Source organism: Uloborus diversus, chromosome 2 (genome assembly GCF_026930045.1).
Source record: "Uloborus diversus isolate 005 chromosome 2, Udiv.v.3.1, whole genome shotgun sequence".
Taxonomy (NCBI): Eukaryota; Metazoa; Arthropoda; class Arachnida; order Araneae; family Uloboridae; genus Uloborus; species Uloborus diversus.
In genome coordinates this window covers 191,460,105-191,487,605 of record NC_072732.1, presented here as the reverse complement: position 1 = coordinate 191,487,605, position 27,501 = coordinate 191,460,105, and the positions used below count along the sequence as shown (strand labels likewise).

At 31.8% G+C, this 27,501-nt stretch overlaps 1 protein-coding gene across 1 annotated transcript in view; it reads left to right on the top strand.

The window, feature by feature from the left end:
• Positions 1 to 27,501, top strand: part of LOC129216734 (PHD finger protein rhinoceros-like) — a 60,796-nt gene that overhangs the window by 2,804 nt on the left and 30,491 nt on the right. Inside the window, exons 2-8 of the mRNA XM_054850951.1 lie at positions 477 to 530; positions 3,596 to 3,675; positions 4,062 to 4,219; positions 4,354 to 4,392; positions 18,516 to 18,676; positions 21,084 to 21,142; positions 27,027 to 27,116. Of these exons, the coding sequence (XP_054706926.1) occupies positions 477 to 530; positions 3,596 to 3,675; positions 4,062 to 4,219; positions 4,354 to 4,392; positions 18,516 to 18,676; positions 21,084 to 21,142; positions 27,027 to 27,116 (641 nt within the window). The remainder of the gene's footprint in view (positions 1 to 476; positions 531 to 3,595; positions 3,676 to 4,061; positions 4,220 to 4,353; positions 4,393 to 18,515; positions 18,677 to 21,083; positions 21,143 to 27,026; positions 27,117 to 27,501) is intronic.

Genomic DNA, 27,501 nt, shown 5'->3' with positions numbered 1-27,501 from the left:
TAATTAGCTTGATGTAATAATTGCTGCTTGCAAATATAGTGATGGAGTTGCTGGCATTTCTCATGTTCACTTACTTTCTGCCTTAAAAACGGGTTTCTTGATAATAATGTGAACGTAATTATTTCCTTCTACAGTCGATTAGAGACTCCAGTTTGTTGTTGTAAAATTTTTTATACAAATGTTAGCCTGTTTAGGAGTTAAACAGTTTGCGAAATGTGACTTGTTTTGTCAACATTACTCTAAGTAACTATCAAATTGTAATCAACATCATTTCATGTTTCAATAGATTTTTTTTATGGATATATTGTTGACCTATTTTGCTACAATGGATGGAAGCTTGTATTTTAATGTAACAAAGGTTTAAAACTCTAATTTTCCAGCACGTGTTGCTTTATTTCTGAACAGTTCTATCGAGTATAACTTTTAATTTTTGAAATATGTAATGCCTAATGTTTTAAAAATATTTCTGCCTTTAGCTTCCGATGGGAAAAGAAAACGGAAACACAGTGGGAGTGATGAAGATGGTCCAGGTATGTAAAATAGCTATACATTTATGTATAGGCAGCAGACCTATGTACAAGGGTGCGCATATGGGGGCGAGGAGCAAGTGAAGGCTCAAGCTCCCCCCCCCCCCCCCTTTTAAAAATTAGAACTTCCTTGCTTTTAGTACTTTTTTCTTTGCAAGAATGTAAAAACATTTCTTCTCCAGCCATTGATGAATAAGTTATTAGAAGTATCAAATTTTAATAACTAATCTGTTCTGAAATCGGTTTTCATGGGGAAAATATCCTGCTAAACCATAGGGAAAATATCTTCAGATTAAAATTTTGCATATGGGCGGCCTTGCCCATATAATATAGGCTAATGGCACAAGCTCTGTTAGCAGAAAATTTTCAGAAATTGCTGACAGTTTTATCATCTCTTCAAAAAGTTCTTTATTTACCCTAATGCCTGTCTGCCATCAATTAACTTTTATGCTATTAATTTGTTGTATTGAGCTTTATTCATACTGTTAAGTTTTGTATTTTAATAACAATTTAAAGCTATCTTGTTGTTCAGTTACTTTATTTGGTGGTTTACAAAGAAGTGGCAATTAACAAATTTGCTACTACTCTCCACTGGCATCCAGGAAAATTTCCAAAATTTAAATCTTTATCTAGCTTCTGTTACATATGAAACTGACATGTATTTCATTAATCACGCTGTTTTAGCTACCATACAAATGTGCGCAACACAGCTTTTAGCTGGGAATGCAATTATATTTCATGACATTAAGAGCCCAGGACCCACCACAAGGAGGTGGCTGCATTTCATATTCCATTTTGCCCTTCACCATCCAACCAGCCACATTGCTTGCATATTTACAAATGCATTTATTTTTGTAATTACTCTGTGATTTTAAACAAGTTTCTACTTTTAAATAAAAGATTGAAGTTTGACTTATGACTCAGTTTAGACATTGATGATCATAAGTATAATGTTTTTCATGTGAATCCATATCTTGCCTCTTCCCTAAATACCAATTTACCAACTCCCCAACTAGTTTTATAATCCTTTCAAGATCCGGAGTGTAAAAGAGAAATATTTAATGAATTATGGTTTTTGAAAGATCAGCTGTTATTAACTTTGCAAAAACTTGTTTGAAAGGTTTCTAAAACTATTGAAGTTTTAGTTGAATCATTAGCGTTCGTTAACATTTACTAATGGAGTCATAGAGCTATTTAAAATTTAAGCTAAACTACTACTGATATGAAGATATTCGTAAGTTATTTCTCTAAAATTTTATGCTTTGATAAAATTAAAGTAAAATAAACTTCTGTGAAACATAAAACTGTTTATATATTGAAAGTTACAAACTACAATTCATTAGTCTGATAATCTCCCTAATTCTTGTGGGTTCAGTGATTCAAACAAATGCCTACTTTGCCATTTTGTGAGCTTGTTATTTGTCATGGCAGTGGATAACAGTCAAGATATAAAAAAGTATGATTACAGATGGGCTTACGAGGATTATGTTCATCAGAAAACACTTCAAAACTATAAGATAATTTCTTAACTATAACAGTTAATTGACGCATTGACATGCTCACTTTCCTCTCCTTTACTGATGATGTGAAAAATTATGATGTTATTTCTAGAAAGAATTCAACTTCAAGAAATGATAATGATCATGAATTTATTAAATGTTCCACTTTCACATTCCAGGTGTTGAAAGGGTTGTAAACTGGTTAGTGAGTCGGTAAATTGGTTTATAGGGAAGAGGCAAGATATGAATTTATATATGAAAAACCTTTTATATACTTGCAATGTCACAACTGAGTCATAACTCCAACTTAAATCCTTGATTTATAAGTAAAAACCCGTTAAAAAGCATATATAGTAGTTGCAAATATAAATGCATTTGTAAATATGCAAATCAGGTGGATGAGAAGAACAAAATGGAAAACAAAATGCAGCCACCTCCTCATGGTGTGTTCTGGGCTGTTAATGTAATAAAATTTAATTCCACTTCCAACTGAAAGCAAAAAATAGTAATTTGATTATAAAAGAAGAAATATTGCAATGTGTAAGAAAAAGTTGATTTTTGATTAATTTCACTGAATTTTTTGACTTATGTATGGCCCATGAACTGTCAAGAACAAATTATTTTAAAGATACGTGAAAACAGTGTTAAAAGAAAGTATTTGAATGTTGTTAGAACAAAAGTATAAAATATTTGTATTTTCATAAAAAATGTTGAAAATCGACCATTTTCCCCTATTTTTGTAGAAATTCAAGCCTTGTTAGAAACCTCAAGATGTTCGAACTTGATAATATTTTATATGTGTATTGTACTAACAAATAGGCATTTTTTGGCGGGTGTTCCAAATAAAGATTCCCACTTTCATGTTTTTCGACCCACCCTATGAAACAGTAGGATACATACGTACAGTGAAAGCCCATTACAATGAACTGCAAATTTTGCTTTCTGAAACAGGAATTTCATTGTAATGGAATTCAGTCAATGTAATGACAAATAGAACATTTTTTTTAGTGGTATATTCTTTATTATGAGATTTCACTGTATATGTGTGTGCTTTTATATACCTACTTTTACTTAAAAAAATGATTTGATTTTTATTCTTTTGTGACCATATTGTACAAAAATCTTTACAATGATTTGCATTTTTCTTATGATGTTAAAAATTAATTTTTTTTATCTTCTCAAATACTTATTATTTTAACACTTGTTTCTCTATGCCTCAGTAGTTTGTAAACTGGGCTATCTGGTTGATATTGCAAGCATTATTTGAGTCAAGTTAGTATTACTTTAGTAAAAACCTTAAACGCAGGAATGCGATGAAAAGAGAAACTTAATGTATGGGGAAAAATAACTCACTAACAGCATTGAAAAGTGTGGGACGAACAAGAAAAAACTTACAATGTGGAAAGATTAAGTGTTGGAAATGTTAAATCTGGGTTTTGCTGTATAGATTTGCATTATATATATATATATATACATATATGTTTTCATGCTGTTTATGCATGTATTTGTATACATGTTGTCAATCATATCATAAGCACATTTTAAATTTAGTTTTTTTTTCTTTCATAGCTTTTCTTTCTTCCAAGTATGCAGAACCACCAACTTCCAAAATATATAATAGTCGATTTTTGACTAATGCTCCAGCTGAAGTAAGTTCAATGAACTTAAATTACTGCACTTTCTTTCAATTTGATTAATTCATGTTTCGTTAGCATTGCGCTTTTGGACGTACTGTGAAAAAACTTTGATTGACTTGTTTTCTTAGCCACATTTTCTCATATTTTTTATTTGCAACATGTTAAAAAGTAATATAAAGCAGATTGTCTGGAGTGTGCTGAATTGGACAATTTAATACCTGGAAATTTAAAGTTGGTTGTAGAAAAGTCAAGGAAATTGAAGACTGATCTGTTTTAGTCATCCTTTTTTTTTCTTTTTTTTTTTTTAAATTACTATTTGAATGCTACACCTGATTGTAAATTATGTTTTCATGGAGTGGACTTGTTTAATGGTGCTGTAAATCAATTTCTTATTTCAGTTATTTCGCAAAGATCTCATAAGTGCAATGAAGCTACCTGATAGTGAACAACTTACTACTGATGAATATTGGTTGATTGAGGATCCTTGGAAACCAGAATGGGAGAAAGGTGTGCAGGTTCCAGTTTATCCGGAAGCATTGCCAGAACCATCACTACGGTAATTTTTCATTTATCCCCTTATTTCCTCCAATTTTGTAAAATCAAGTTTAAAAAAAATGTCAGTTTAAAATTTCATACAAATTCTGCAATATTAATGCATTTTGTATGTTGATAAATTGTTTTTTCTTTCAGCATTATAAGGAAGAAAAGCAAGGAAGCAAACTTCAAGCTGTAAGTTTAAATTTTTTTTTTTGTTTTTTTTCTATACATTTGTCTTGCTTTGTTGTTTTGCTTATGAAATGATATTTGCTGTAATTTGTAGAAAAATTTTGGAATGATGCAAAATTTAATCTTTATTTTTAGTCAAAATACAAAAGTTCAATGACATAAAAATTTTTAATTCTTAAAAAATACATCAGTCGTAATGCTTCTTTGGTGACCAATTTGAGCAAATATAAATCTGCTGCAGTTTTTAACAATTATTTATAACACTTATTGAATATTTCCAAAATTATTCCAGTTTAAATTTTTTATTTATTTACTTATTTTTTACATTGTATGATAAATATCCCTAACTGAAACTATTTTGACTGCTTTGTTCATGTTATTTCTTAGGATGCTTTACTTCCTGTTAAAAAAAGGGTGATAAATGTTGCACAGGCAGACGATGAGCTAATGTAGCATTTAAAATGAAACCCTTTTACTCATTTCAGAAACATTTTATACAGTTCAAAATATTAATTTTTAGATTTAAAATAAAGATCTCAAAAGTACTGAATCTCCACTCAAGAACACTTGCAATTGAAAAATCAAAATTTTTTGTGATCTTTTTCCAAAAATAAATCAATAAAATATGATCATATAAATCATCAGAGTCGTACAATTATACATCCAGTTCATCAACTTATAGAATATGTTTATTAAGACAAATAGGATTCATACCTAAGCATCTAAAATTGCTATCCACTCTCACTGTGCAGAAAATAATTTTATGACAGTTCCAACAAGGCTAATTTCTTTTGCCTGATAAATAAACACATCTCCAAAATATCACTTGTTATGCGATTTATCTATTCGTGCTCTGAAAGTTGTTCAGTTTTGAACCAGCAACTTGGTTTTTTTTTCTTTTCTTCTGATTCTTATGGATTATAATTCTAGAGTTCTCACATGCTTTGTGCAGTACATTTCCCCATAAAATTTTGGAATATTTGTTTTCTAAGCTGAAAACAATAATAAAAAGGTTCCTAAATATTTTATTACCATTTTTACTTCTGCAGCAACATTAATACAACTTTTTTTTTTTTAATTTTATTTATTTATTTATTTATTTTTGTGAGTCTATGGCATGGGAGCATAACTTGCTTTTAAAAATTCTTTGAACTAGAGATATGGCTTTTTTTTTACCCGACTGCGCGTGCGCGACGCAAAGGATGGTAATGTGTTTGTCGGTTTGGGGTCAAAATGTCGCCACCGAAATGTCGCGTGACAAAATGTCGCGGCCAAAATGTCGCCGTTCCAAAATGTCGCCGGACCAAAATGTCGCTGGTCCAAAATGTCGCTGGTCCAAAATGTCGCCGGCCCAAAATGTCGCCGGCCCAAAATGTTGCCGGGTCAAAATGTCGCCGGGCCGAAATGTCACCGGTCCAAAATGTCGCCGGTCCAAAATGTCGCCGGGCCAAAATGTCGCCTGTCCAAAATGTCGCCGGTCCAAAATGTCGGCGGCCCAAAATGTCGAAGGTCCAAAATGTCGCCGGGCCAAAACATTGCCGATCCAAAATGTCGCCGGGCTAAAACGTCGCCTGTCCAAAATGTCGTCTGACCAAAATGTCGCCGGGCCAAAATGTCGCCTGTCCAAAATGTCGTAGATCCAAAATTCGCTCATTCAGTTGGTAAGAAAAATTTAAATGTACAAAAATGATGTTTAACACCAAATTTGCAGAATAAATGGTTACTGCCTTTAATGAATGTCTCCGTTAAAAATGAGGCTGGACTAACTGAGTTTCATGATAAATTCTAAAAAGATTATTCCGTTTTGATTTGCAACTCTCGGCTGTTTTTCAGCAAACGAATAGAATACAAGCGTTACCTTATCTTATTTCTTGTGACTCGCTATCTACCAACTGTAAAACGTTCTGACGGCGTTCAGTTCTGACGTTCGCTAAATTATTTTAAACTTTTCTTCAAGAATAGTGTGCGTTTGTATGTGACCGATTTTTTGGGGACATTCTACGTCAAAACCTGTAGTAAGAATTCGAACGATACCCGCAAGTACCCATATATGATTTAGGGCTGCGTGGTTTTTTGCGTCAATTCGTTCAAGATAGTGGAGTAACTGAACGTTTTCATCGATATGCGTGACTGTCATTGCTCAAAAAATGAACGGAATCAAATAAAATGTTAGGAAGCAGCAGGGGGACAGATTTTGGGCTCAATAACACCAGAGGGTGGAGCAATCAAATGTTTTTTCCTTTCTTTTTTATTATCTGTGATTGATATATCTCAAAAAGTAATACAGTAGACCCTCGTTTTCAGCGGGTTTATTTTACGCTGTTTCGATTATACGCGGTTGAAGATTTGACACCTTTATTTTATTTACGCAGATGCGGCAATGCAAACAGGTAACATTTTCCTCTCTTTCAAAACCCAAGCAACTAAAGATTGCAGATTACACTTAACTAACTGCATTTTGGCGTGCTAATAATCGAACTTGGGTCCTTGGAGACATTTTATGCGATTGGTTCCAGAGCTTTTTCCATCAGAAGTAAAGTGATTAAACTCACACAGTTCAGAACTCACTGGAAGAAGAGCTTTTAGGAGTGACAAAGGAGGTCAAAACCAACGCGGATACCGACTCCGGTGACACACAACCAAAAGCGCTCACATTTAAAATTTTCGAACCATCCGTAGACAATAGGAATGATCTTTCTGATTTGTTAGTGAAAGAAGATTCTATCATGGAAATGACGCAAGTGATCATGGATGAGTTAATGCTAAGCAAAGAATTGGAGGAAAAATTCTTAATGACTACGAAAAAACTATCATAGTCAGCTCTTCTTCATAAACAGAACACGAAATTAGTTTGTTTTCTTTATGCATATTGTGCATAAAAATTGATATAAGTACACATTAAACTTATTATACAATTAGTCATCACTAGAATGAAGTATTTTTTTTAATCTACGGAACCTAATTCCTATTTTGACACTAATATTAGGTCTAAATTTACGCGATTTCGATTTACGCAGCATTTCCGTGGAACATAACCCCCGCTTAAAACGAGCGTCTACTGTACAAGGGTTAAGACAAAATTTGGTCTACAGGTATATCTTAAAGGGCGAGTTGCTCATTTATTTTTGGCTTCAGTCATCCCAAAAGGATGGATCAGAGAATAATTTTTATCGTTTTATGTGACTGCTATATCTCAAGAAGTAATGCGAGGATTCATACAAAAATGTAGTATACAAGTGAAATTAAACGAAAACAAGCCATATTTTCGTTCTAAGTTGAGTTTCGTAATCGTTTACGTGAGTCAGTGTAATTAAATAAACAATGAAAAATATACTGAATTTATGTATGAGAGGTTGAGCATGATATCAATAAAATCTAAATTAACCGTGTATTCTTCTCATTTTTGTAGCACTTTAACTAGCGTGAGTGTTAAATAAAAACTGAGTTTGCATTCTTATATAATTTGCGTAGTAAAAATTCACTAATTAAAACAGCAATTTTTTCTGAGAGAGAAAAACTTATTTGTTTATTATTATTATTATCAATATTCTTTTCTTTCTGAATTACCAAGCTATATTGAGCTGGAACTATTACTTTTTGAAACTCATTTTAAAAATAAGTCTAGGTCAAAATTGATCTGAATAATCTCATTCATATCAGTTATTTCACCCTACATTATGAAATTTTTTCTTTTCTATTTAAAATTGGAAAATGTGATTAGCTGACAAGCGCTACTTCGCATGCATGAAAGTATCCTCTTGAAAACCTTCAATAAAATATCTGTTCTGAAATTGTCCCTTGATGTTCCATCGAATATATAAATTTCATGAATGTTGAGAATTGAAAATATTTGTCATCGCGTAGAGTCGTTTTTCAAAAATCTGAGTGAAAGACACTTGTTTTAGCAGTTACGGGTTTCATTGATTTCAAAAGATTTGACGGTGAACATTTCGACGTAATTTTAGAATTTTACTCATAAGAGATGGGAGTTCCCACGGCAGTTTTGATCTTACTTTAACCAACGTATATCTCACTGAAAACGCAGTTTTTTTTTTTTTTTTTACAGTTCTTAGGGTAATGTTGATAAATCTATGAGAAAATTAAATTTCATTAAGATACTTTTCTACTTTATTTCCTCCCTGGCCCGTGATTTCGAATTTTTCCAGTGAAAGGGGAGAGGGAGGATAACGGGCGTATGTATAACCAATGCAAATTTCATAGCATTGCTATAAAAACCACTCCCACTTGTATATAAAAAAAAAGTCGAGGGCCATTCCGCCTGATCCCCTAAATGACTGACCTGTCGCTACCGTAATAATATGCTAGAGTGAAGGAGTTATTTGTTTTTACTTCATTACGCCAAAAAATACAAACCGCCTATTCTCTTGCCATATTCAAATTGCGATTCACTATTCTTTCATTCGCGTTTAGAACAGTTTAGTTTTACTTCCATACCAATTTTTTGTCTGAATCCTTGCGTTAATTCTTGATCCTTTATGTTAAATCTTGAGTATTATTATTAATCAGATTAAACGAGAAAGAGAATTCCGTTGCAGCAGCCTTTCACATGTTTACGTTTGTAATAGTATATAGAAAAACGTATATTTTTCTGAAAACTATTAATTTTCTGGAATTAATCTGATGTTTACGAATTAAAACAGGAGAAAACGTTTGGAATTTTTGAAGGAACTTACTTTGAAAGGCAATTAATATTCTTTCGCAACTTTTATGCTGGAAAGCATCGACGTACATTTAAATTTTTCGTACAAATTGAACTAGCGAATTTTAGGCCGGCGACATTTTGGACCGGCGACATTGTGGAACGACGACATTTTGGACTGGCGACATTTTGACCGCGACATTTTGTCCCGCGCCATTTTGGCCGCGACATTTTGGGCGTATACCGTGTTTGTCAGTCTATGTACAGTGGCTCCCAAAAGTGTTCGTAGACGTTGAAATTTTGTAGTAAAACCAAAATAACGCAAAACTGAATTCGAATATGAAGTTCAAATTTTTTTCACACCATTCCTATGCCATTCTGGAATAAAACCCAGTAGTTTTTTTTTCGAAATATTGCCAAATTTTATTTTTGAAATTTGTCAAAAAACAATGAGACAGAGAAAAAATACGCCACAAAAATCACCATACAGATATATTTTCGACTAAATTCATGATTAAAATTATCATATGTGGTTTTTTTATTATTTTTGCATTGTAATGACACTGTAAAGTCATTTGCCTTTAATATTTTGTTTATTTATTTCCTAATATTCTGCTTATTATTTGAAAATGGCTGGCATGCGTAGAAAACAACAAACACAATTCAAAATTTGATTTTTTCCCCTTACAGTAGCCAAAAATTAGTTTGAAATGTCTCTAAATTAGTTAATTTATACCATTCTATAGTGAAGTGCTTGACAAAATGCTTTAAAGACAAGAATCGGATTGAAAACAAGGTAAGAAAAGGTCAACTGGCAAAGTTAACAAAGCGTGATCGGAGGTTTACAGTTAAAAAAATTATGAAAAATACACATTGAGTGCTGAAAAAGTTTCTGCAGAATTGAATGAAAAATTTTACGTTTAATTTTCACCAAAAATTGTTCGCCAAGTTCTCTGATTAGCTGGATGAAAGAGGACTTCTTCCCACAGAAATTTTCTTGTTCGTAGCGAAAAACAGTAAACTTACGCCTTCCGTCGTAAAATCAATGATAAATAAGCTCAAAACGTTTTGGAACAACGTCTTACTTATAGATGAAAATACATTCAATATTTTGGGTTAAATTGTTGTATAATTGTCAATAGAAGAAAAAATGAGGAATTTAATCTTAAGAACTTAAGCTTGATCAGTTAATCAGGATGGCGAAGGTGTTCTTGTATGAGGGTGCATAACAGCATCAGGACTTGGAAATTTGGAATTTTCTGATGAAATAATGAATTATGCTGTTCACTTAAATATTTCAAAAAACAAATTCAAACTATTAGCCAAAATTTTGGCAATTGGAAATAACTTTGTTTTTTATCAAGACGATAAGAAGTACAAGTTTGCATTTGGTGCCTCAAAAATTGACCTTAAACTTAGAAATATCTCCTCAATCGCTAGCTTTAAACTTAATGGAACATATTTGGAGATATCTGGTGGCTAGATTATGATAAAACACCATTGAAACGAAAAGTGAACTAGAAACAGTAAGACTCGAAGTGCGGCTTAACACTTATTCAGAAATTGCATAAAAAAGAAAAAACAAAACAATGAAATCTATTTCCAGACGTTTAAAAGCTGTTGTTGATACTGCATGATATTCTACTAAATAATAATAATGTAAAAAGTTAGATTATTTACTAATTTTTTGACATTTTTTCAAAGTGTACAAAGATTTTTGTGAGATAAAATTTCCGGCACTTTTTGGTTTTTGATTTTTTAAAAAATTAAGTTTTAATGTTTTATTAAAAAATATTCGTGTAGTTTTGTTAAAAATAGATCATAGATCTTATAATGAAAAAAACCTACTCCAAAATATTAATTCCAACCAATGCATAAAGGCCTATTTCATTGAAAGTCGTAGGTGTACGAACACTTTTGGGAGCCACTGTATGTATGTCTGTTCCTATGTGGCGTTCTACAGGCTAAATGCATTGGCCAATTTTTGTAATTCTTACGTCAATCGATTTGTCTTAACATCGGGAGTGTCACTAAACACATGACAGTAATCAAAATTCTCCTTATCAGCAACCAACTGCCATTTTGTTAATTCGGGATCGTGTCGCCCCGCAGTCGCTATGTCGCCTGCTACTGCATGCAACACGGCGCACAGTGGAGTATTTGACTGAAAATCCTGGCCAAAAGTCCAAAATTAAAAATTTACCCGATTTTTATGAAAATTTATTCCATGATAGTTGACTAACTGGTGCATCGATCGGCACCTGTTTTGAAAACTTGAGTCACATACAATTTCTGATAGCCTCGGTGAAAGATGAGATTTCTATAAGAATTTTCGCTTTTTTGTTACGTTTCAGCTTAATTATTACGTTTCAATGTAGATTTTTTTGTGGCTTTCTAAATGAATGGAATTGAACCAAACCAATTTTACGGTATAAAGAAATGTCAGGGCTTAGTGCTAATTATAAATCAAAGTAAATATTTTTATTTTCTTTTAGTGAAAAAAATAAAGAAAACTTGGTACGTGAGATTTTTAAAGGCTTTTCGCCTTAATTTATAACTAGAGAAAGCTTTTTAAATGGGTGTCGGGCTTGGTCGGGCTGTTTTGAAAGTTTGCATCGTATTTGGCAAAGTCTCTAGTGCTAAATTCAGCAAAAAAATCTTCCGCCTACAACTGCCCTTTTTTTAAATGATTTTTTTAAAAAAAAGTGCATAATCCGATCTTTTTGTGACAAGTCATGATTTTAAACTGAATTTACCTACAAAGATTTAATAAATTTGCAAAAAGTTATCATAAGTACTACTGAATGAAAAGATCGACATATTTGAGCGCACAAACAACAATAAAATTTCAGACACGAGTTTCATGGTTATGAGAAACCGCTTCATCAATGTGTAAAGATGTAAGTTATGGAATGAGAATCATCCAATTAATTTCGAAAACGCTTACCTATATGCATCGCTAAAGAGATTCACTGCACCCCTAAACCATGTGTTTGCGTTCAGTTATATTAATTTTCTCATGTACGTTAATGAGTTAAATAAATTAAATTATTTTGTGATCTCGCTAAGAAAATGTGCTCTTCCTTAAAATTGAGATAGATTTTAGATAAAATAAATAAATATTTATATTTTTTCAGCTCATTGCTGCAAATAATGTGCCGGGGGAGGGGGCTTTCCCCCTTATACGTAGAAAAAGGGGGGAAATACCCCCCCCCCCCACACACACACTTGCTAGCGTTAGGAGACAATTGTAATTGTCTCCTAACGTTCCTACGCTAGCGAGCTATCCATATTTAAGACATTTTACCTACTCATTGTGAAATTAAAGTTATATAAAATTTTAGTTCCAAATTTGTTCGTACAATTTTTAGCGGGACACATCACACGATGTAAAACTAAGGATCGACCCAAGGTACGAGTTCAATATATACAATTCAAAAACAAAGAGCTTTTGAATATCCATTTTCGAGTGTTTTTACAGTTAAAATATCCTAGTTCATTTATTTATTTATTTATTTTCAATAGAAAAAAGGTTCTTTGTAAACCCGAAACCCTTGTCTTTAATTCTTTTTGTGCATGATTAACTCGTGGTTTTAATAATTGAAACCAAACGAAAATAATAAAATTGATTATTTTTTTGGTTTCAAATTAGTGTTTTTGTACAGAATACTAAGATTTTTTTAACCGCTTTTTGCTCTTTCCCCCCTCGAACAGTGCACTTAATTACATATCTTCAAAGGAAAACAGCAATTCGCATCGAACATGTTTACTTATCACTTGTCTAAGCATTATTGGCAAAGAGCCAACCGTGGCATTCATTTCGGATCGAGTGAAAATTATTGAAAATTTTTATTTCAACTCATTGAAAAAAAATTCATTATAAATCAGTGAAAGAACATAACTTCACCGTTTTCGCTGTAAATGAAGGTAAGGTGTTTATATTATTTCCTTAAAAAGTTTCAGAGCCATAACATTATTAGAATATTGGATGCGAGAATTTTAGTTTACATGGATTGAATAATTGAAAAAAGTCGAAAATGTGACCTCCCTTTGTAAATTCTTAGAAATTCGGTTAATTACGTTAGAACTTCAAACAAACCATAATCTTGAAGAAAATTATTTTTCCTATCTAGTGATGCATTGGGTTTTTTTTCTACGTTTACTAGGATCGTTTTTACGGTCGTAAACATGCAAAAGTCTAAACCGTGGATAAAATATTAAATATTTCATTTTCTAATTCAAATTTTAAAAATCGAGTTTCAAATTGTAACATTAGACATTTCAGACAACTTGTATACCAAGTTTCATGTCTATAAGTGGGATAGCTTCGCCGTACAGCGCACAAACGCACACAAGGATGTCGCCTTCAGAAGGGTGAAAATTTCAAACTAGTTTTGGCCAGGATTTTCAGTCAAATACTCCACTGTGCGGCGTGAGACAAATGCGGGTAGTTTTAGCTGCCTGAAATTTTTGTTTACTAAGTCTACTAATTGGGGCCTCAGGGCTGAGTGGTCTAAGCGATTGCTTCTCACACTTGAGGTGGTGGGTTGGACCCTCGCACCGGATGCACTTTCCCCTCTTTCTGATGTAAATTATTTCATGTGTTGTTTATATATATTCTGAACTGTAATAAAAAATATATCATGCGTAAGAGAGGCAAGACACTCAGATTGTAGTCAAAAAATATTGTATCAAAATAAACTGTGCAATAAGTGCCAAAAGAAAGTCTACTAATCATGGGCAGATTTATGGGGGGATGCGGGGGGGTCAATGCCCCCCTCCAGTCTTGGGAGGACCTTTATACATAGTAACAACACATCTTAAAAAATGTAAAAAGAAAAAATCATGAGTTTTTTTTCTTTTTTTTGAAAAATTCAGAAGTGAAAATGTAGAGAATAGCGACAATCCTTTTCTGATCGGGGGGGGGGGGGGGCATGGTACACTGTATTACATAGAGTAAAGCTGTCACTGTGTTGTTGAAATGTGTTGAAAACGACTACTTTGAATTGAAAACCATTAATATATGACTGAAAATATGAGTAATCGGCCGCTATACTTAAAATAATCAACGACTGTTTCAACAAATTGAAAACTAAAACAAAGATTTAAAGAAAAAAAAAACAGATTTACCTATAAACTAAACAAGCTATAGTTGAGGGCATCCGCTTTGTTGAAAGTCCCCCAACTCCGGAAAATTTCATGATTTGTTCTTTAAAGAAAAGAAGAGAAGTACTTGAAATAACAAATTCCATTATAAAGTGCTTGAAAAACCTTGAAAATTTGGAAAAGTGTGGATACAAACCATAAATTTAAAAATGTATAACAAATTATGGGGGGTAGGGGGAGAAATGTCGAAATTTGTCAAATTTAGGTCCTTGCCACATCCTGCATCAAAAATATAAAAATCATGGTTCTCACGTTTCTGTAGCATATTACTTACAGGGTGGCGACAGATCAGGGAGATCAGGGAAACATCAGGAAATTTTGAAAAAATAACAAAAAATCAGGGAAAATTTATTTTATGAAGAAAAAAAATTTTTTTTTGCTTTACAAAGTTAAGTACTCTAATTCTCTATGCATTTTCTGCCAATTATCTGTTCAAACAAAAAGTAAAGTTAATCTTTTTTCCTCAACGTCAAAGTACTGAATCTTACTTATTAACCACAGGATGACTTCCTAAGATTGCTTCTGTGTCTGTTAGGTTGTTTATTTTACCTAGCTTGAAATTTCCTTTTACGCTTTCAATGCTATGTAAAATAAACAACCATACAGGCAAAGAGGAAACCTTCATTAATGCCTTAGCTCCTTTGCCTTTATTGCATTGTCTCGAAGTAATTAGCATACTGTAATCACGATTTCAAGAAGAAATCTTTGGTTTTTGAATTAATACTATAAAAGCTTAAAAGTTATTACTTCTTCGCGTTTTTAATTTAATTGCTAAAATTGAACTTTCGATTAAAAAAACTTTGTTTATTGCCGTTATACTATTTGTTGTCGCCGCAGATTATAAAGGTTTTCTTTTCTTCAGACTGAAGTGATTCTTTAATTTTATAACCAAGTTGTATTCTTTTATATATTTTGAAATTAACTAATTGCTTTTTTTTTCTTCTTTTTTTTCTTGCATTTCAAAGTTGTTTGTTACAATAGCAATCTAAGATTTTTTTTTCGTTACGTACTGAAATCATTTGAGATAGAGTTAACTTGTGTACTTAAGTAAATATCTTTATTATTTTATTGTTAAAATGTTGTATTCATTCATTAAAACCTATGTTCTTGATTATAGAAAAGCTCCCTATGAATGGATGTCAAATGGTTTCATCTGTTTTGCATAAATATGTAAATTAGTTATATAAGAATAACTACATTACTTCTATTCTTTCACTATTACTTGTTATTCTTGCAACAATTATTATACTGTTTGAAAACTTAGTTCAAAATAATTTCAATTACTTTTTAGTTCTATCAGAAATACACATATGTTTTTAAGAGTAATTTTAATAGTTTCTTAAAAGTCTTATGCTAAGTGGTTTCTGGAAGTAAAGTTTTTTTTTTTTAAATTTTCTATAATCTTTCTATGTAGAAAAAATTAATATACTGTTTTGTAGGGTTTTTTCCCCAAAAAAATTGACTTGATATATTTTTCAACCATTTTATTAAAAAGTAGCATTTTTTAAAAATATATCTTTAGTTCAACAACTTTACACAACCTAAAACTTTTAAAATACTGCATTTTATACAAACATACAATGGATTTCAAGTAGAGTAAAGAAAGAAAACCATTATCATTGGTAACGTAAATCAGGGAAATTTGGTGAACTTAATCAGGGAAATCAGGGAAAAGTCAGGGAACTTTTTTTCACAGTTCCTGTTGCCACCCTGTACCTGAGATAAATTTTTGTGATTCACGTTTCATATATTGCTGTTTAATTAATTCCAAATGCAGTAATTTTTGAAATTATTTTGTATTACTTGCATTTATCTTACTTCTTCTGCATATTGTTAATCTGTTCAGCCCAGAAGGAAACGAAAAAAAAAAAAAACACTACCTCTAATTTTTTTTTTTTTTTTTTGCACTACTTGTAATTGAAAATAAAAAGTTGTTGTAATGAGAAATCAATAGTTTTTTTCTTTTAAACTTAAAATGTTGTTCTTCCTGATGCCCCTTGGAGCACCCAAGGTAATGAATAACGAAGGCGTTAATCCGCTTTTGAGGCTAATATGAGCGGCTTCCGTTTGACTGAGCCCCATTTTGGGTGGGAGTCGGACTTTTGCTCAGACACATAAGACAGATAGCACAATGCAGATTTATTACAATGCAAGGAAGTCAGAAGAACACTCAGGGCAATAGGCGGGAATCGAACCAGTGCCTCTCTGCATGCAAGCAGTTGCTGAGCAATACCGCTAGGCCACCGAGGCCCCAAACTTAAAATAGTTGTTTCTTACAAAGTTAGAACAATACTGTACAAGAGTACAATCAAGTACTAAATTTCAGAGACTGGAAAGGCCACTTTAAGTGCCTTAAACAATTTTAACTGTTCTCGAGTCCTTGAAACGAATTAGATGAGTCTTTGAAATTCGTAAGCAAAACATGCTTCAACTTTATTTCTTATCAAGTGTATAAATTATGAATTGTCCTAATGGACCTATTTTCTAAATCTATACACCATTTCTTTTATAAAGTATTTTTTACTATTGATCTTTTTGTATTTAATTCATTGTTGTATTTGTCCGTGGGTTGGAGGCGCGATCAAAAACTCATTGCATTGAACCGACAGCCAAAGTAAGCAAATAACAATGCATAATCTTTTATTCTTTCTCGCTTTTTCTCTCTAAGAACTTCTGTAATTGATTTGTCAACCCGAAAACAATTTTTACTGTGTGTTATCGTAATTTGCAAAAGAGTTTTGCCATTTGTCTCCGAGATTTTAGTCATTCTAATTACCCCTTCTAAGGCTTCAAAATGCAGAATTTTATATCTATTTTACAAAAATTTCTCCGGGGGAGAAATTTACCGGACTCCCCTAAAATTGGAGATATTCTATTCCCTACTTAAAAGGGACTCCATTTTCCACCTCAGACGTTACGTATAATGCATGGGTGGGGGGCTTTAAAAAATGGCCTTTTTTGCCACCGATAGAAAAATTGACCAGACTACTAAAAAGACAACAAACCCTGAAATAGCTTAGGGGCACGCTGTCTAAATCCAGCCAGTTGTAATCAATACAAACTGATAATGCTTAAAAAAAAAAATACTGCCCCCTTCCGGAACTCAGTTCTAAATCCGCCTATGCTACTAATTCGATTTTCATCTCTAATATGTTGCATTTGTTTTTGTCGTGATTCATGGGACTGACTTTCGCGACGCGTACTTTCGAGACAGGCTTTTTTAGTTTTGCGAGAAAGATTTGACTGACGGATGTTTGCTAGCTTGCGTCATCATGAGTTATACAGGCTGTTTATATAGTTGTGCTGTGGTTGACTTAAGTTCTCGCATTTTTTCTAAAGGTCAAGCACATGTAGCTTTAAGCCGAGTTAGGTCCCTAGAGGGACTAATTATCAGTAGTTTAAACCCTCGCAAGTTACTTAATAAACCTCATGATACAAACTCTCTCAATGAAATGACAAGTTTGCGAGTCTTATAATCATAATGAGTAATTCAATGAAAATTAACTAAAAAGTGTAAAAAATAATTATTAAATAAAAACAAAAAACCCAACTGCGTAAAAACCAAAAAAAAAAAAAACTAAAAACTAAAAAGAAAAATGTATAAGCCCAGTTGTTTAGAATGCTATTAAGTACAACTGAATAACTGCACCATTGAAATAGCTTTATATTCGTACACAAATAAGACATATCATAAATTGAAAAGCAGAATATAAGGATCAACAGTCAGGGCCCTTGATTCAGAAAGGAATGGGTCGTGTTTTCTGTTTTTATTTAATAATTCTTTTTATATATATATTTATTTATTTATTCAATTTGTAGAGAAAAGAAGAGTTTGAAAATTATATATTTGTTGAAGCCAATATTTTCGCTTCGAGGATTTTGTTGCTCCAGTGCAAGTTAAAGCAGATGAAAAAAAATAATGAAAGTATTGATGATATCATCAAATGTAAATAATTTCAAGCTGAATTGCTCAACATAGTCGTTGTCTTTTTATATGCAGAAGAAAATAAAATTTTCTTCTAACCCAGCAGTTGATTAGTTCTCGAAAAACGATAAAACAAGGAAACGGGGATGTGGGGGGGGGGGATGTTTTTCAGAAATATTCTTTATTAATGAAGAGAAGAAAAGAATGCTTCTCAGGAAAACCAAGTTGTTTTAAGAAGGAAAAAATGTTTGGAAAAAATCTTCAAAGTTAATGTGCACAGTAGTTTTTAAAGTAATGTTTTTAATGAATGGATATGAAAGTATGAATGCTTTTATTGGTTAAAGATTAATATTCAACCCATTTATTCCTCAATAGCCCCAAAAAGCTCATTCGTTTTACTCGTGATGCCTTTTTCAACCCCGAAATGCATGTCATGAGCTATACGAATACGCTTGCTGAGCGAACTTGCCGGTATGACATGGATGATGTGGATATACAATGGCTGAGGCTTATTAATGAAGATAGAGAAGATTTCGGTAAAATTTTGACATTTTTATATGTATATTTGGTTATTTGTACACTAAAACATCTTACAGAACCTTTGAAATCGCTGGTTTCTTAAACCACTTGATATATTTTTGCTCATTTATAAACATCTGCCTGTTTTAAATGATTACTGTTATTACTCATATTTCTTATGTAAGCTTTTAAATGCAGTAAACTCCGATTATCAGCGTTTGGATTATCTGCGGTTTGGATTATTGGTGGGTCCTTTCACATTTTTTTCTGAACCTGCTGATTGTGTTGTTGTTCGCTTTTCAATTTTACATATTTTTTTTAATTCAATGTTAGTAGATGCAATGTAGCAATGTTTTTAGTTATAATTTAAATGAATATGTAGGTGTCATCAGTATTTTTTATCTATTGCATACACTAAGTATTGTTTTTTACCTATTATTCGGATTATCCGCGGTTTTCGCTTATCTGCGGTTACCGTGCTACCCTAGTTCGCGGATAATCTAGAGTTTACTGTATAACAAAAGATGTTTTTGCTATTTATTTTCTCTCTTTATAATCTTATTTATTTGTGTTTTATTTATCTTAAAATATGCAAACAATAATGTTTTTAGAAATATGAAGACTATTGTATATACTAGAAAGTCTCCGTCATGGTATGACGGGTAAAAATTTGCTTCTATGTACATTTGAACGCAACGATTGCCTGTTTGGTGATACTTTGGTAGTTTAATTTTTAAATTTGGTAGTTTACCCCTAACTCCACTGGATTAAACATTAACTCCAGTAGATAGCAGTCTTTGTCGACCATTTATATGTTCTGTATTCTCCTAAAATGACAGTCAACCAGTAAAAACAGTTAAGTCACCGGATCGAGTTCAGCCTTGTCACGATATTGCATTTCCCTGCATGTTAAACATTACCAAAACATATTATCATGCCCTGGCGTGAGTTTCGTTGTTGAAACATGCGGGTTACTTATTATTTATATGAGGATTAATGCTTAAGTTAAATATTTTTTGACAAAATTTCGGAAGTTCTAATAGGTGTGGTAGTCGACTTATACACCTGTTATGGAGATTTAAAAAAATTACTTTTCAAACCGACAATGCTCAAAACCTTTAAAAACAGCAAATCATTTTCATAGAATTCACCAATTCTAAACTGTTTATGGCCTTATTTGAAAATTAAATTTTATCGCTGAATTGCATTAAAATTTAAATTACTGTTTAGAATCTAAATATTCATCAAGCCTATTTAATTTTGCATAGATTGTTTTGCTGTCAACATTGTACATATCTTCGGATTCAATATTTATCAATAACATTTTAGCAAAATATTTTTTTTTTAATATTCAAACAGCCCAAAATTTTAAATAGTTCGACTTTGATTAATTTTATTATGATAACAAGATTATTACAATGAGTTGTACTTGCTCAATTGTTAATATAAATATAATAATTGCCTGTAATGTAACCGCTTTAATTCCTGTATTTTTTTTTCCGTATTTTTTGTTTTTGTTTTTTGTCTTTAATAAAGAAATCATTGCATATGTATTTTCAAAGTGGCTTTTAATTTGCTATATGTAACTTTTAGCAGCATCTTTTAAACAGTGATTAAAGTGAGCATGAGCACCCATATAGGGGAGCAAGTGGGGGCTCAAGCCCCCCCCCCCCCCTTAGACATTAGAACTTCCTTGCTTTTAGTACTTTTTTCTTTGTAAAAATCTAAAAACATTTCTTCTCCAGCCATTCATTAATGAGTTATTAAAAATGTCAAACTTCAACAACTCTAATCTGTACTGAAATTGGTTTCCATAGGGAAAATATCCTGTTAAACCATGGGGAAAATATCTGAGCCCCCCCCCCCCCCCCCTTAAAATTTTGCATATGGGTTCCCATGGAACCGAGTAGATTGAGTACATGTATTCATCAATAAAAAATGGTTAAGTATAAATTACTTGAATCAGCAATATCTATCAGTGATGGCTCAATTCATACGTTCTGAAGAGCTGCTGCACAGATGGATGGCAGAAGTAGTTAATTTAAAAACTTCTGTTTTTAAGTAATTAAAACATTAGTGCATTTATTTCACCCAGAATCTGACTTAATGCAAATTGATTCAGAAGTAAATCAGTTGCTACTTTAGCAGGAGTTAAAGTACTACGTAACGAAAAAGAAAAGAAGCAAACAATTTGAGTCATAAGAATGTCGGGAAAAATAAACTATTGAAGCTTGTATAAAGTTTTATTAAAAATGTTTACTGAATGAAGCATGAGAATTGGACTATATGTGCTTCACTTTGTATCAGTTGTGGGCTTCATGAATTCCAGCATAAATAAGCCCAAATTCACATTGTAATTGTTGCATTGTTTAAAATTATTTTAATTTGCATACCTATCTCACAAAATTGTATTTAATTATTCAGGTCTTCTGCCTCTAGAAGAAAATGTTTTTGAGCAGGTCATTGAAGAGTTTGAAGCTCAGGTTTGTTTCTGTTAGCTATTTTTATCTCTGAATGAATTTTAATGTTTATGGATGTAACTGAACATATAATGATCTGTTCTAATACTTTTAAGTTGAGTAGACCCTCATTTTACGCGGGGGTTACGTTCCATGTAAATGGAGACCTAATAGTGTTAAAATATGGGTTTGGTTATGTAGATAAAACAAATACTTCATTCTAGTGGTGATTAATTGTATAGGGCAATTCCACCGTTACGAACGTAACAATCACAGACTTTAAACACTCATAATTTCAATTTGGTTTCATAAAAAGCTACAATTTTTTTTTTCTGCTGTATAGTTGGGTGTTATTAATGCTATCAAAAATTTGGGTGCAGATTGCTTTATTAGAAAAAGTAACAAAAATTAAAAACTGCCTGTTACGGACGTAACTCAGAAAACAGCAAAATGTATACATTGTCATACAATTGCCAATATTCCTGTGAATTATTCATAGATTTCTAAAATTTTCTTTGAAATACTTGTTCTAGAGATTTTAAGCTTTCTAAAACCATAAAGTTTTCATGGATACCGTTTGTAAAATTTATGATAGAAATTTATATATTTGTTACGGACGTAACAAAAAAGTGTTACGGACGTAACATGTCTGATATACTAATTGCACAAAGCAAATAAAAGCTTATGTATACTAATAATTTTTGTTAAGAGAGTGCATTGGTCTAGATTAATACATTATTTTGACCATTTAAGTTACACTTTAATAGTTTTTAAAGATTTGGGGAGGTAGGGAGCAGCCCCCGTCCATATACCACCATGTAAATAAATATAAAATATAAATTGGTGCGTCATAAAAAGTAAAATTATCCAAGGGGAAATTAAGCAAAACAAAAGTGGAATTATTCAGTTACAAAGAAATTTTTCAAATTTTTAACATGAACATAAAGGGAGAGCGGGGGGGGGGGGGGGGTCTTCTATAAGGAAGAGCTTTTACAGTTTAAGAATTTTCGATGATTTTCTCTATCTCTCAACAAATATATTAACTGCCAAATTTCTTTTTAAGTTTAACGGTTGCCTTTGATTTCGATCGCTTTTTAATAGAATTGGCACGTTTTTGCCAAAGGTGGAAAAAAAACTGTCGAAACTGACATCGGAAAAATACATTTTGGCCAACATTTGCCTAAGTAATCTAAATCTTGCTTCAAAACTAAATTTGCCTTATCTAAGGATCAGATGTAGCTAGTTTAATATTTAGCATTTTTAACTCTAATCTAATTATGAAGTTTTAAAACTAGAAAATATTCAACGCATTAATGAAACAGTAATCTAAATATTATTTTTTTGTGGAGAGTAAATAACAATAAAAAGTAACTCAGTAACTTTGGTTTAAACTATTAAACAGGACAAATTCTTATCTCTAAGTTAGTTTTTAAATAAGAAGTAATATCAATTTGGCTATGCTTTCAGAATGATAGAAGTTTGAAGAGAAAAACTATAATTAATATCTGTAATATAAATTTAAAAAAAAAATTTATTGATAAAAATTACGCACAAAATGCTTTGGATTTCATCGTGTTAAATGATCAAGGAATTTTCACAAAAATCTACTGGGAGAACACTATTTTTTTTTTTTGTGTCATAGTGCATTGATGAAACAAAGTTTAAGAAATTAAGGAACCCTCTAGAATATTTTAATGCATGTTATTAAGCATTAATTGCTAATCTAGAATTATTAACACCAATTGAATTAGGATTTGGAGGACAAAAAAAAATCTTACATTGAGAGGAACACCTCAGAGCAACAGTAGGGTATCTTGTCTTATTCCTAGGATTAGATGTCTTAATGTTGCTCTGAGGCAACGATGTGTATTTCAATAATTTTAAAAAATGAAATTAAATATCCACTAATATTTATAAAATTTTGAAAATCACAGTATCAGAAGTTTTGTTATATCATATTACATGTCATACCCTATATTTTCATTGCCTATCCTGTATTTTTTTTCTTTTTAATCAGGGTTTGTACGGGTCATGGAAATCCTGGAAAGTCATGGAAAAAAAATAAGCAAATTTCAGACCTGGAAAAGTCATGGAAAATTGAAATTTTCATTCAAAGTCATGGAAATTTATCTCAAGTCATGGAAAAATATCCTTGACAAAGAGAAAGTAACAGTAACTAAAAGAGCGTTAGAAATCTTAAGTGATTTAATAGTATAGCACATAAAAGTTATTAAAAGTCAAAAATTAAAAGATCCAAAAATCGGATCTGAATTTTGAAATTTCATTGCATCCACTCCTGTCGTAACCACTTGCCTTTTTTAGTGATGTGATTTTACTGCTTGGGCATCACTCATTTTGAATTAACTATTATTTTCAACAATTTTTACGTTTATATTCTGTAATAGCAAACTTGCAAGTTCTTGGTTTGGCCACGCCCACTCTCAAGACGCAATTCAATTGCATCCGAGTTAGTTTCCTTCACTCGTAATAACTTAAGCATAAAATTTATCAGAGTTTATTTTAATTTGTTGAAGGTTTTAGAAAATAAAGATCTTTAGTCAGGTGATAAAATACAGAAAAAGGGGGAATTCTAATACTCTAAAACAGTAGTGCCCAACATACGGTCCGCGAAACTAATCCATGCGGCCCACTGCTACGTTCAGTGTCGGAAATCACACATTATGTGTTGAAATTTCTGAACTTGTTAATTTATATGCATTTGAAAATGTGCAAATAAGTAAGCAAAACAAGTACTTTTGAATCAGAAGATTTATTCACTACTGAATGGATTTTTTTTATATAATTACCTGGTTTAGAAACACAAAAAAAAAAAAAAAAAACCTAAACTATGTGGCTTTACTTTAAAAAACGAAAATACTGTGAGGTTATGTGGATGATTAAAGGCCATTGTTGACACTAAAAAACAACTTCTGAAGCAAATTTATTGAAACTTAATGATGACTCATTAACCTTTGTCCCATTGGTTATCATTCTGGCTGTTTATAAAAAAAATAGACAATTACGCATCATTATATTCCATTTACTGCAATTTTACTTTACTTAAACTTATATGATGAAGCCAAAAAAAAAATAGTTTAGTTTTTTAAGTGTACACATATATTTTTTTCCCATTACGAGTAAGTGCTTCAATAAAGTAGTGGCAGTCATGTAGAAGTTTTTGCTAATGCTCATTTCTAAAAGTTGGCAAGTTAGATATTAAATGGTGCTATAACAAGGTCATGAAAATTTTTATTGAAGTCATGAAAAAGTCTTGGAAAAGTCATGGAATTTTTTCATCCAAATAGAGTATGAACCCTGTTTAATTGAAAATATACATGTGTTACGGACGTAACGTACTGCTTTTTGTTACGTCCGTAACAAAAAATGTTACATCTGTAACGCCATTTTTTTAAAAACTAAAGAAATTCTAATGTTATAAACTGTGGTAAATAATTACTCTGATGAATTGCTAAAAGGACAAAAAAGGACTTTTAATTTTGATTTTTTAGGAAACAACAACAACTTTTGCTAAATTTTTGTTACGGACGTAACATTGAACTTCATTTTTTAAAAATTTTAATTGCCTAATTTCATTTTGTAAAAAAATAAAAATAAATGCATGTTATTATAGTATTATGTTAATAATTTAAGCTGTACTGCAATTAATTTTCTTTATTTTTATTTTGCTATTAGAAATAAGCGTTTGAAAATGGGATATTTTTTTCTGATTGTTTTGAAGACCCGACTATCATACTTCCAACTAGGAAAAAAAATTATTATTTAATTTTTATTAAAAAAGCAATGCAATATTCTGAAAATACACATTGCAAGCTTTACAATGATGTAAAATAACTGCAATATGAAATTTTGACCTACTGGTTTCACTTTTCATGGAATTGCCCTATAATAAGTTTAATGTGTACTTATATCGATTTTTATGCATAGCATGCATAAAGAAAACATGAATTTATTTTGTGTTCTGTTTATAAAGAGGAGCGGGCAATTAAGAATTTTTCTCTGTAATTCTTTGCAGAGCATTAACGCATCCATGACCGCTTTTGTCATTTCCATGATTAATTCTTCCTTCACTAAAAAATCAGAAAGATCATTTTCATTGTCTAGGAATGGTTCAAAATTTTCAGTGTGGACGTTTTTGGTCGTGTGTCACTGAGAGTTGTGTGAAGCTGGCGATAGTCTTTTGGCAGTTATTCAGAATTTTGCTCTGTAATTCTTTGCAGAACATTAACGCATCCATGATTACTTGCGTCATTTCCATGATAGAATCTTCCTTCACTAACAAATCAGAAAGATCATTTCTATTGTCTAGGAATGTCTCAAAGTTTTCAATGTGAACGTTTTTGGTTGTGCGTCACCGACGTCGGTATCCTCGTTGGTTTTGGACTCCTTTGTCACACCTAAAAGCTCTTCTTCCAGTGAGTTCTGAACTGTATGAGTTTAATAACTTTGCTTCTGGAGAGAGCTTTCGAACTAATCACATAAAATGTCTCCTGTGGCCCAAGCTAGATTATTAGCACGCCAAAATGCAGTTTATTATGTGTAATCTGCAATCCTTAGGATTTTAGATTTTGAAAGGGGGTGGGGGAATTTCATCTGTTTTGCATTGCCGCATCAGTGTAAAACCGAAACTCATCCGCGAATAATCGAAACTGCGTAAAATAAACCGCTTAAAAAAAAGGGTCTACTGTATCCCACTATCCAAGAACTGCACCATCTAATAAATGAGGTGTTCAGAGTTCAAGTAGATTAAGTCCAGGAATGTCTTTATCCACTTTAGCTCCAAACGCCTCATTTAACACAAAGCACTTTCGTCTTATACGTGACGTTCAGAGGTTAAGGTGATTCAAGTCATTCATGGGCTTGATCCACTTTAGCTCTAAAAGCTTAAAGTGATGCAATTTTTTTTTTTTTTTTTTTTTGATTTTATCTGCCTTTTATTACATTATATTGTTTGAAGCTGAATATATTTTACAGAATTGAAATAAGCAATGCTCCCTCCCCCTTTTTATAGTCATTCTTACTGCTGATTACTAAAAATTACTCTTACAGTTATACAGTTGCCTCTCATTTATTATTCTGTTTTTTCTAAAGGCAATTTAAAATATATAATTTATATGAGGTAGTGAGAAGCAAAAGAATCTGGGAAAATTAAAAATTCTCAGATAACCAGTACAAATGATAGGTGGACCTCTCCTCTATCTTGGGGCAAGTGATAGTACTAGTAGCCTTAGTTGGTGCTGCTGTACAGCATGATTTAGGGGGAAAAAAATAATGAAAATCTACCTAGGATCCAAACTTTAAACGTGATTTACTCGAAATTTTAAATAGTCCACTTACATCCCTTTACTTCTCACAGCCTCATATTCTCTTTTACTTCTCAACGGTCATTAAAAGTTAAATGCACATTGTGGCTTTTGATGAAGTCATTTTATTGTGAGAAACCAAAGTGCCAACAATTTTGTTTTTCTTCCTTTGAAGCATTTCCTCAAAAGGAAAAATATTTAGCACTGACTAGTTTTGATTTATGATGGCATATGTTTCAATAGCAAAGATAAAATCATTCAGTTGAAACCATCCAACTTTGTTGAAGCAAAAATATGTTGTGCTTTACAAATTCCCTTTCTTATCTGCCTATTTCGTTGCTACTAATTTTTTGCTGTACAAAAATAATGTTTCAAGCAAATTTCTTACTTTGAAAATAAATTATTGCAACATATTTCAAATTCAAAAATTGTGTGTGCTTGAAAGATGTCATAAAAAATATATTTTTATTGTTGCATATCTAAAACCTATATTGTCTTTGTATTGCTTTCAGTTTATTGTTGTGTTTTATTGAGGTAGTTTAACATTCATATTTTAAAAAAATGTACCATTCTTTTCTTTACGTTAGGCGTATGTAAATTTTCAAGAAGCAATAAAAAGTGAAGCAGGTTTAGGTCTGGAATATGATGAAGACGCCATCTGTGATGTTTGTCGATCTGTAAGTTTCTTTTTTTTTTAACTTGTAAAACTGTTGCTAAATAACATTGGAAAACAGCAGCTTGGTTATAACTTTTATTTTTGACAAACATATGGCCTAAGGGACTGAAAAGGATCTTAGTTTTAGTTAGTGTACCTTGTCAAGTTTGTAAGCTACATGAGATTAATGCGACCAATACAGGAAATTTCTTTTAAAATATAGGACTGAAAAAACAAAGTGTTTAAGGTAAGCAATCATCATTAAAATTTGTATACATAAATATTAAAAAAATTAACCTTTCTGTGTTAGTGATGAACACAGAATTATCATGCGTCCCTTATTGATCCTTTGAATTTTTACTCCGACAACAGAATGAATTAAAATTTGTCTCCAATACTAGCAATAC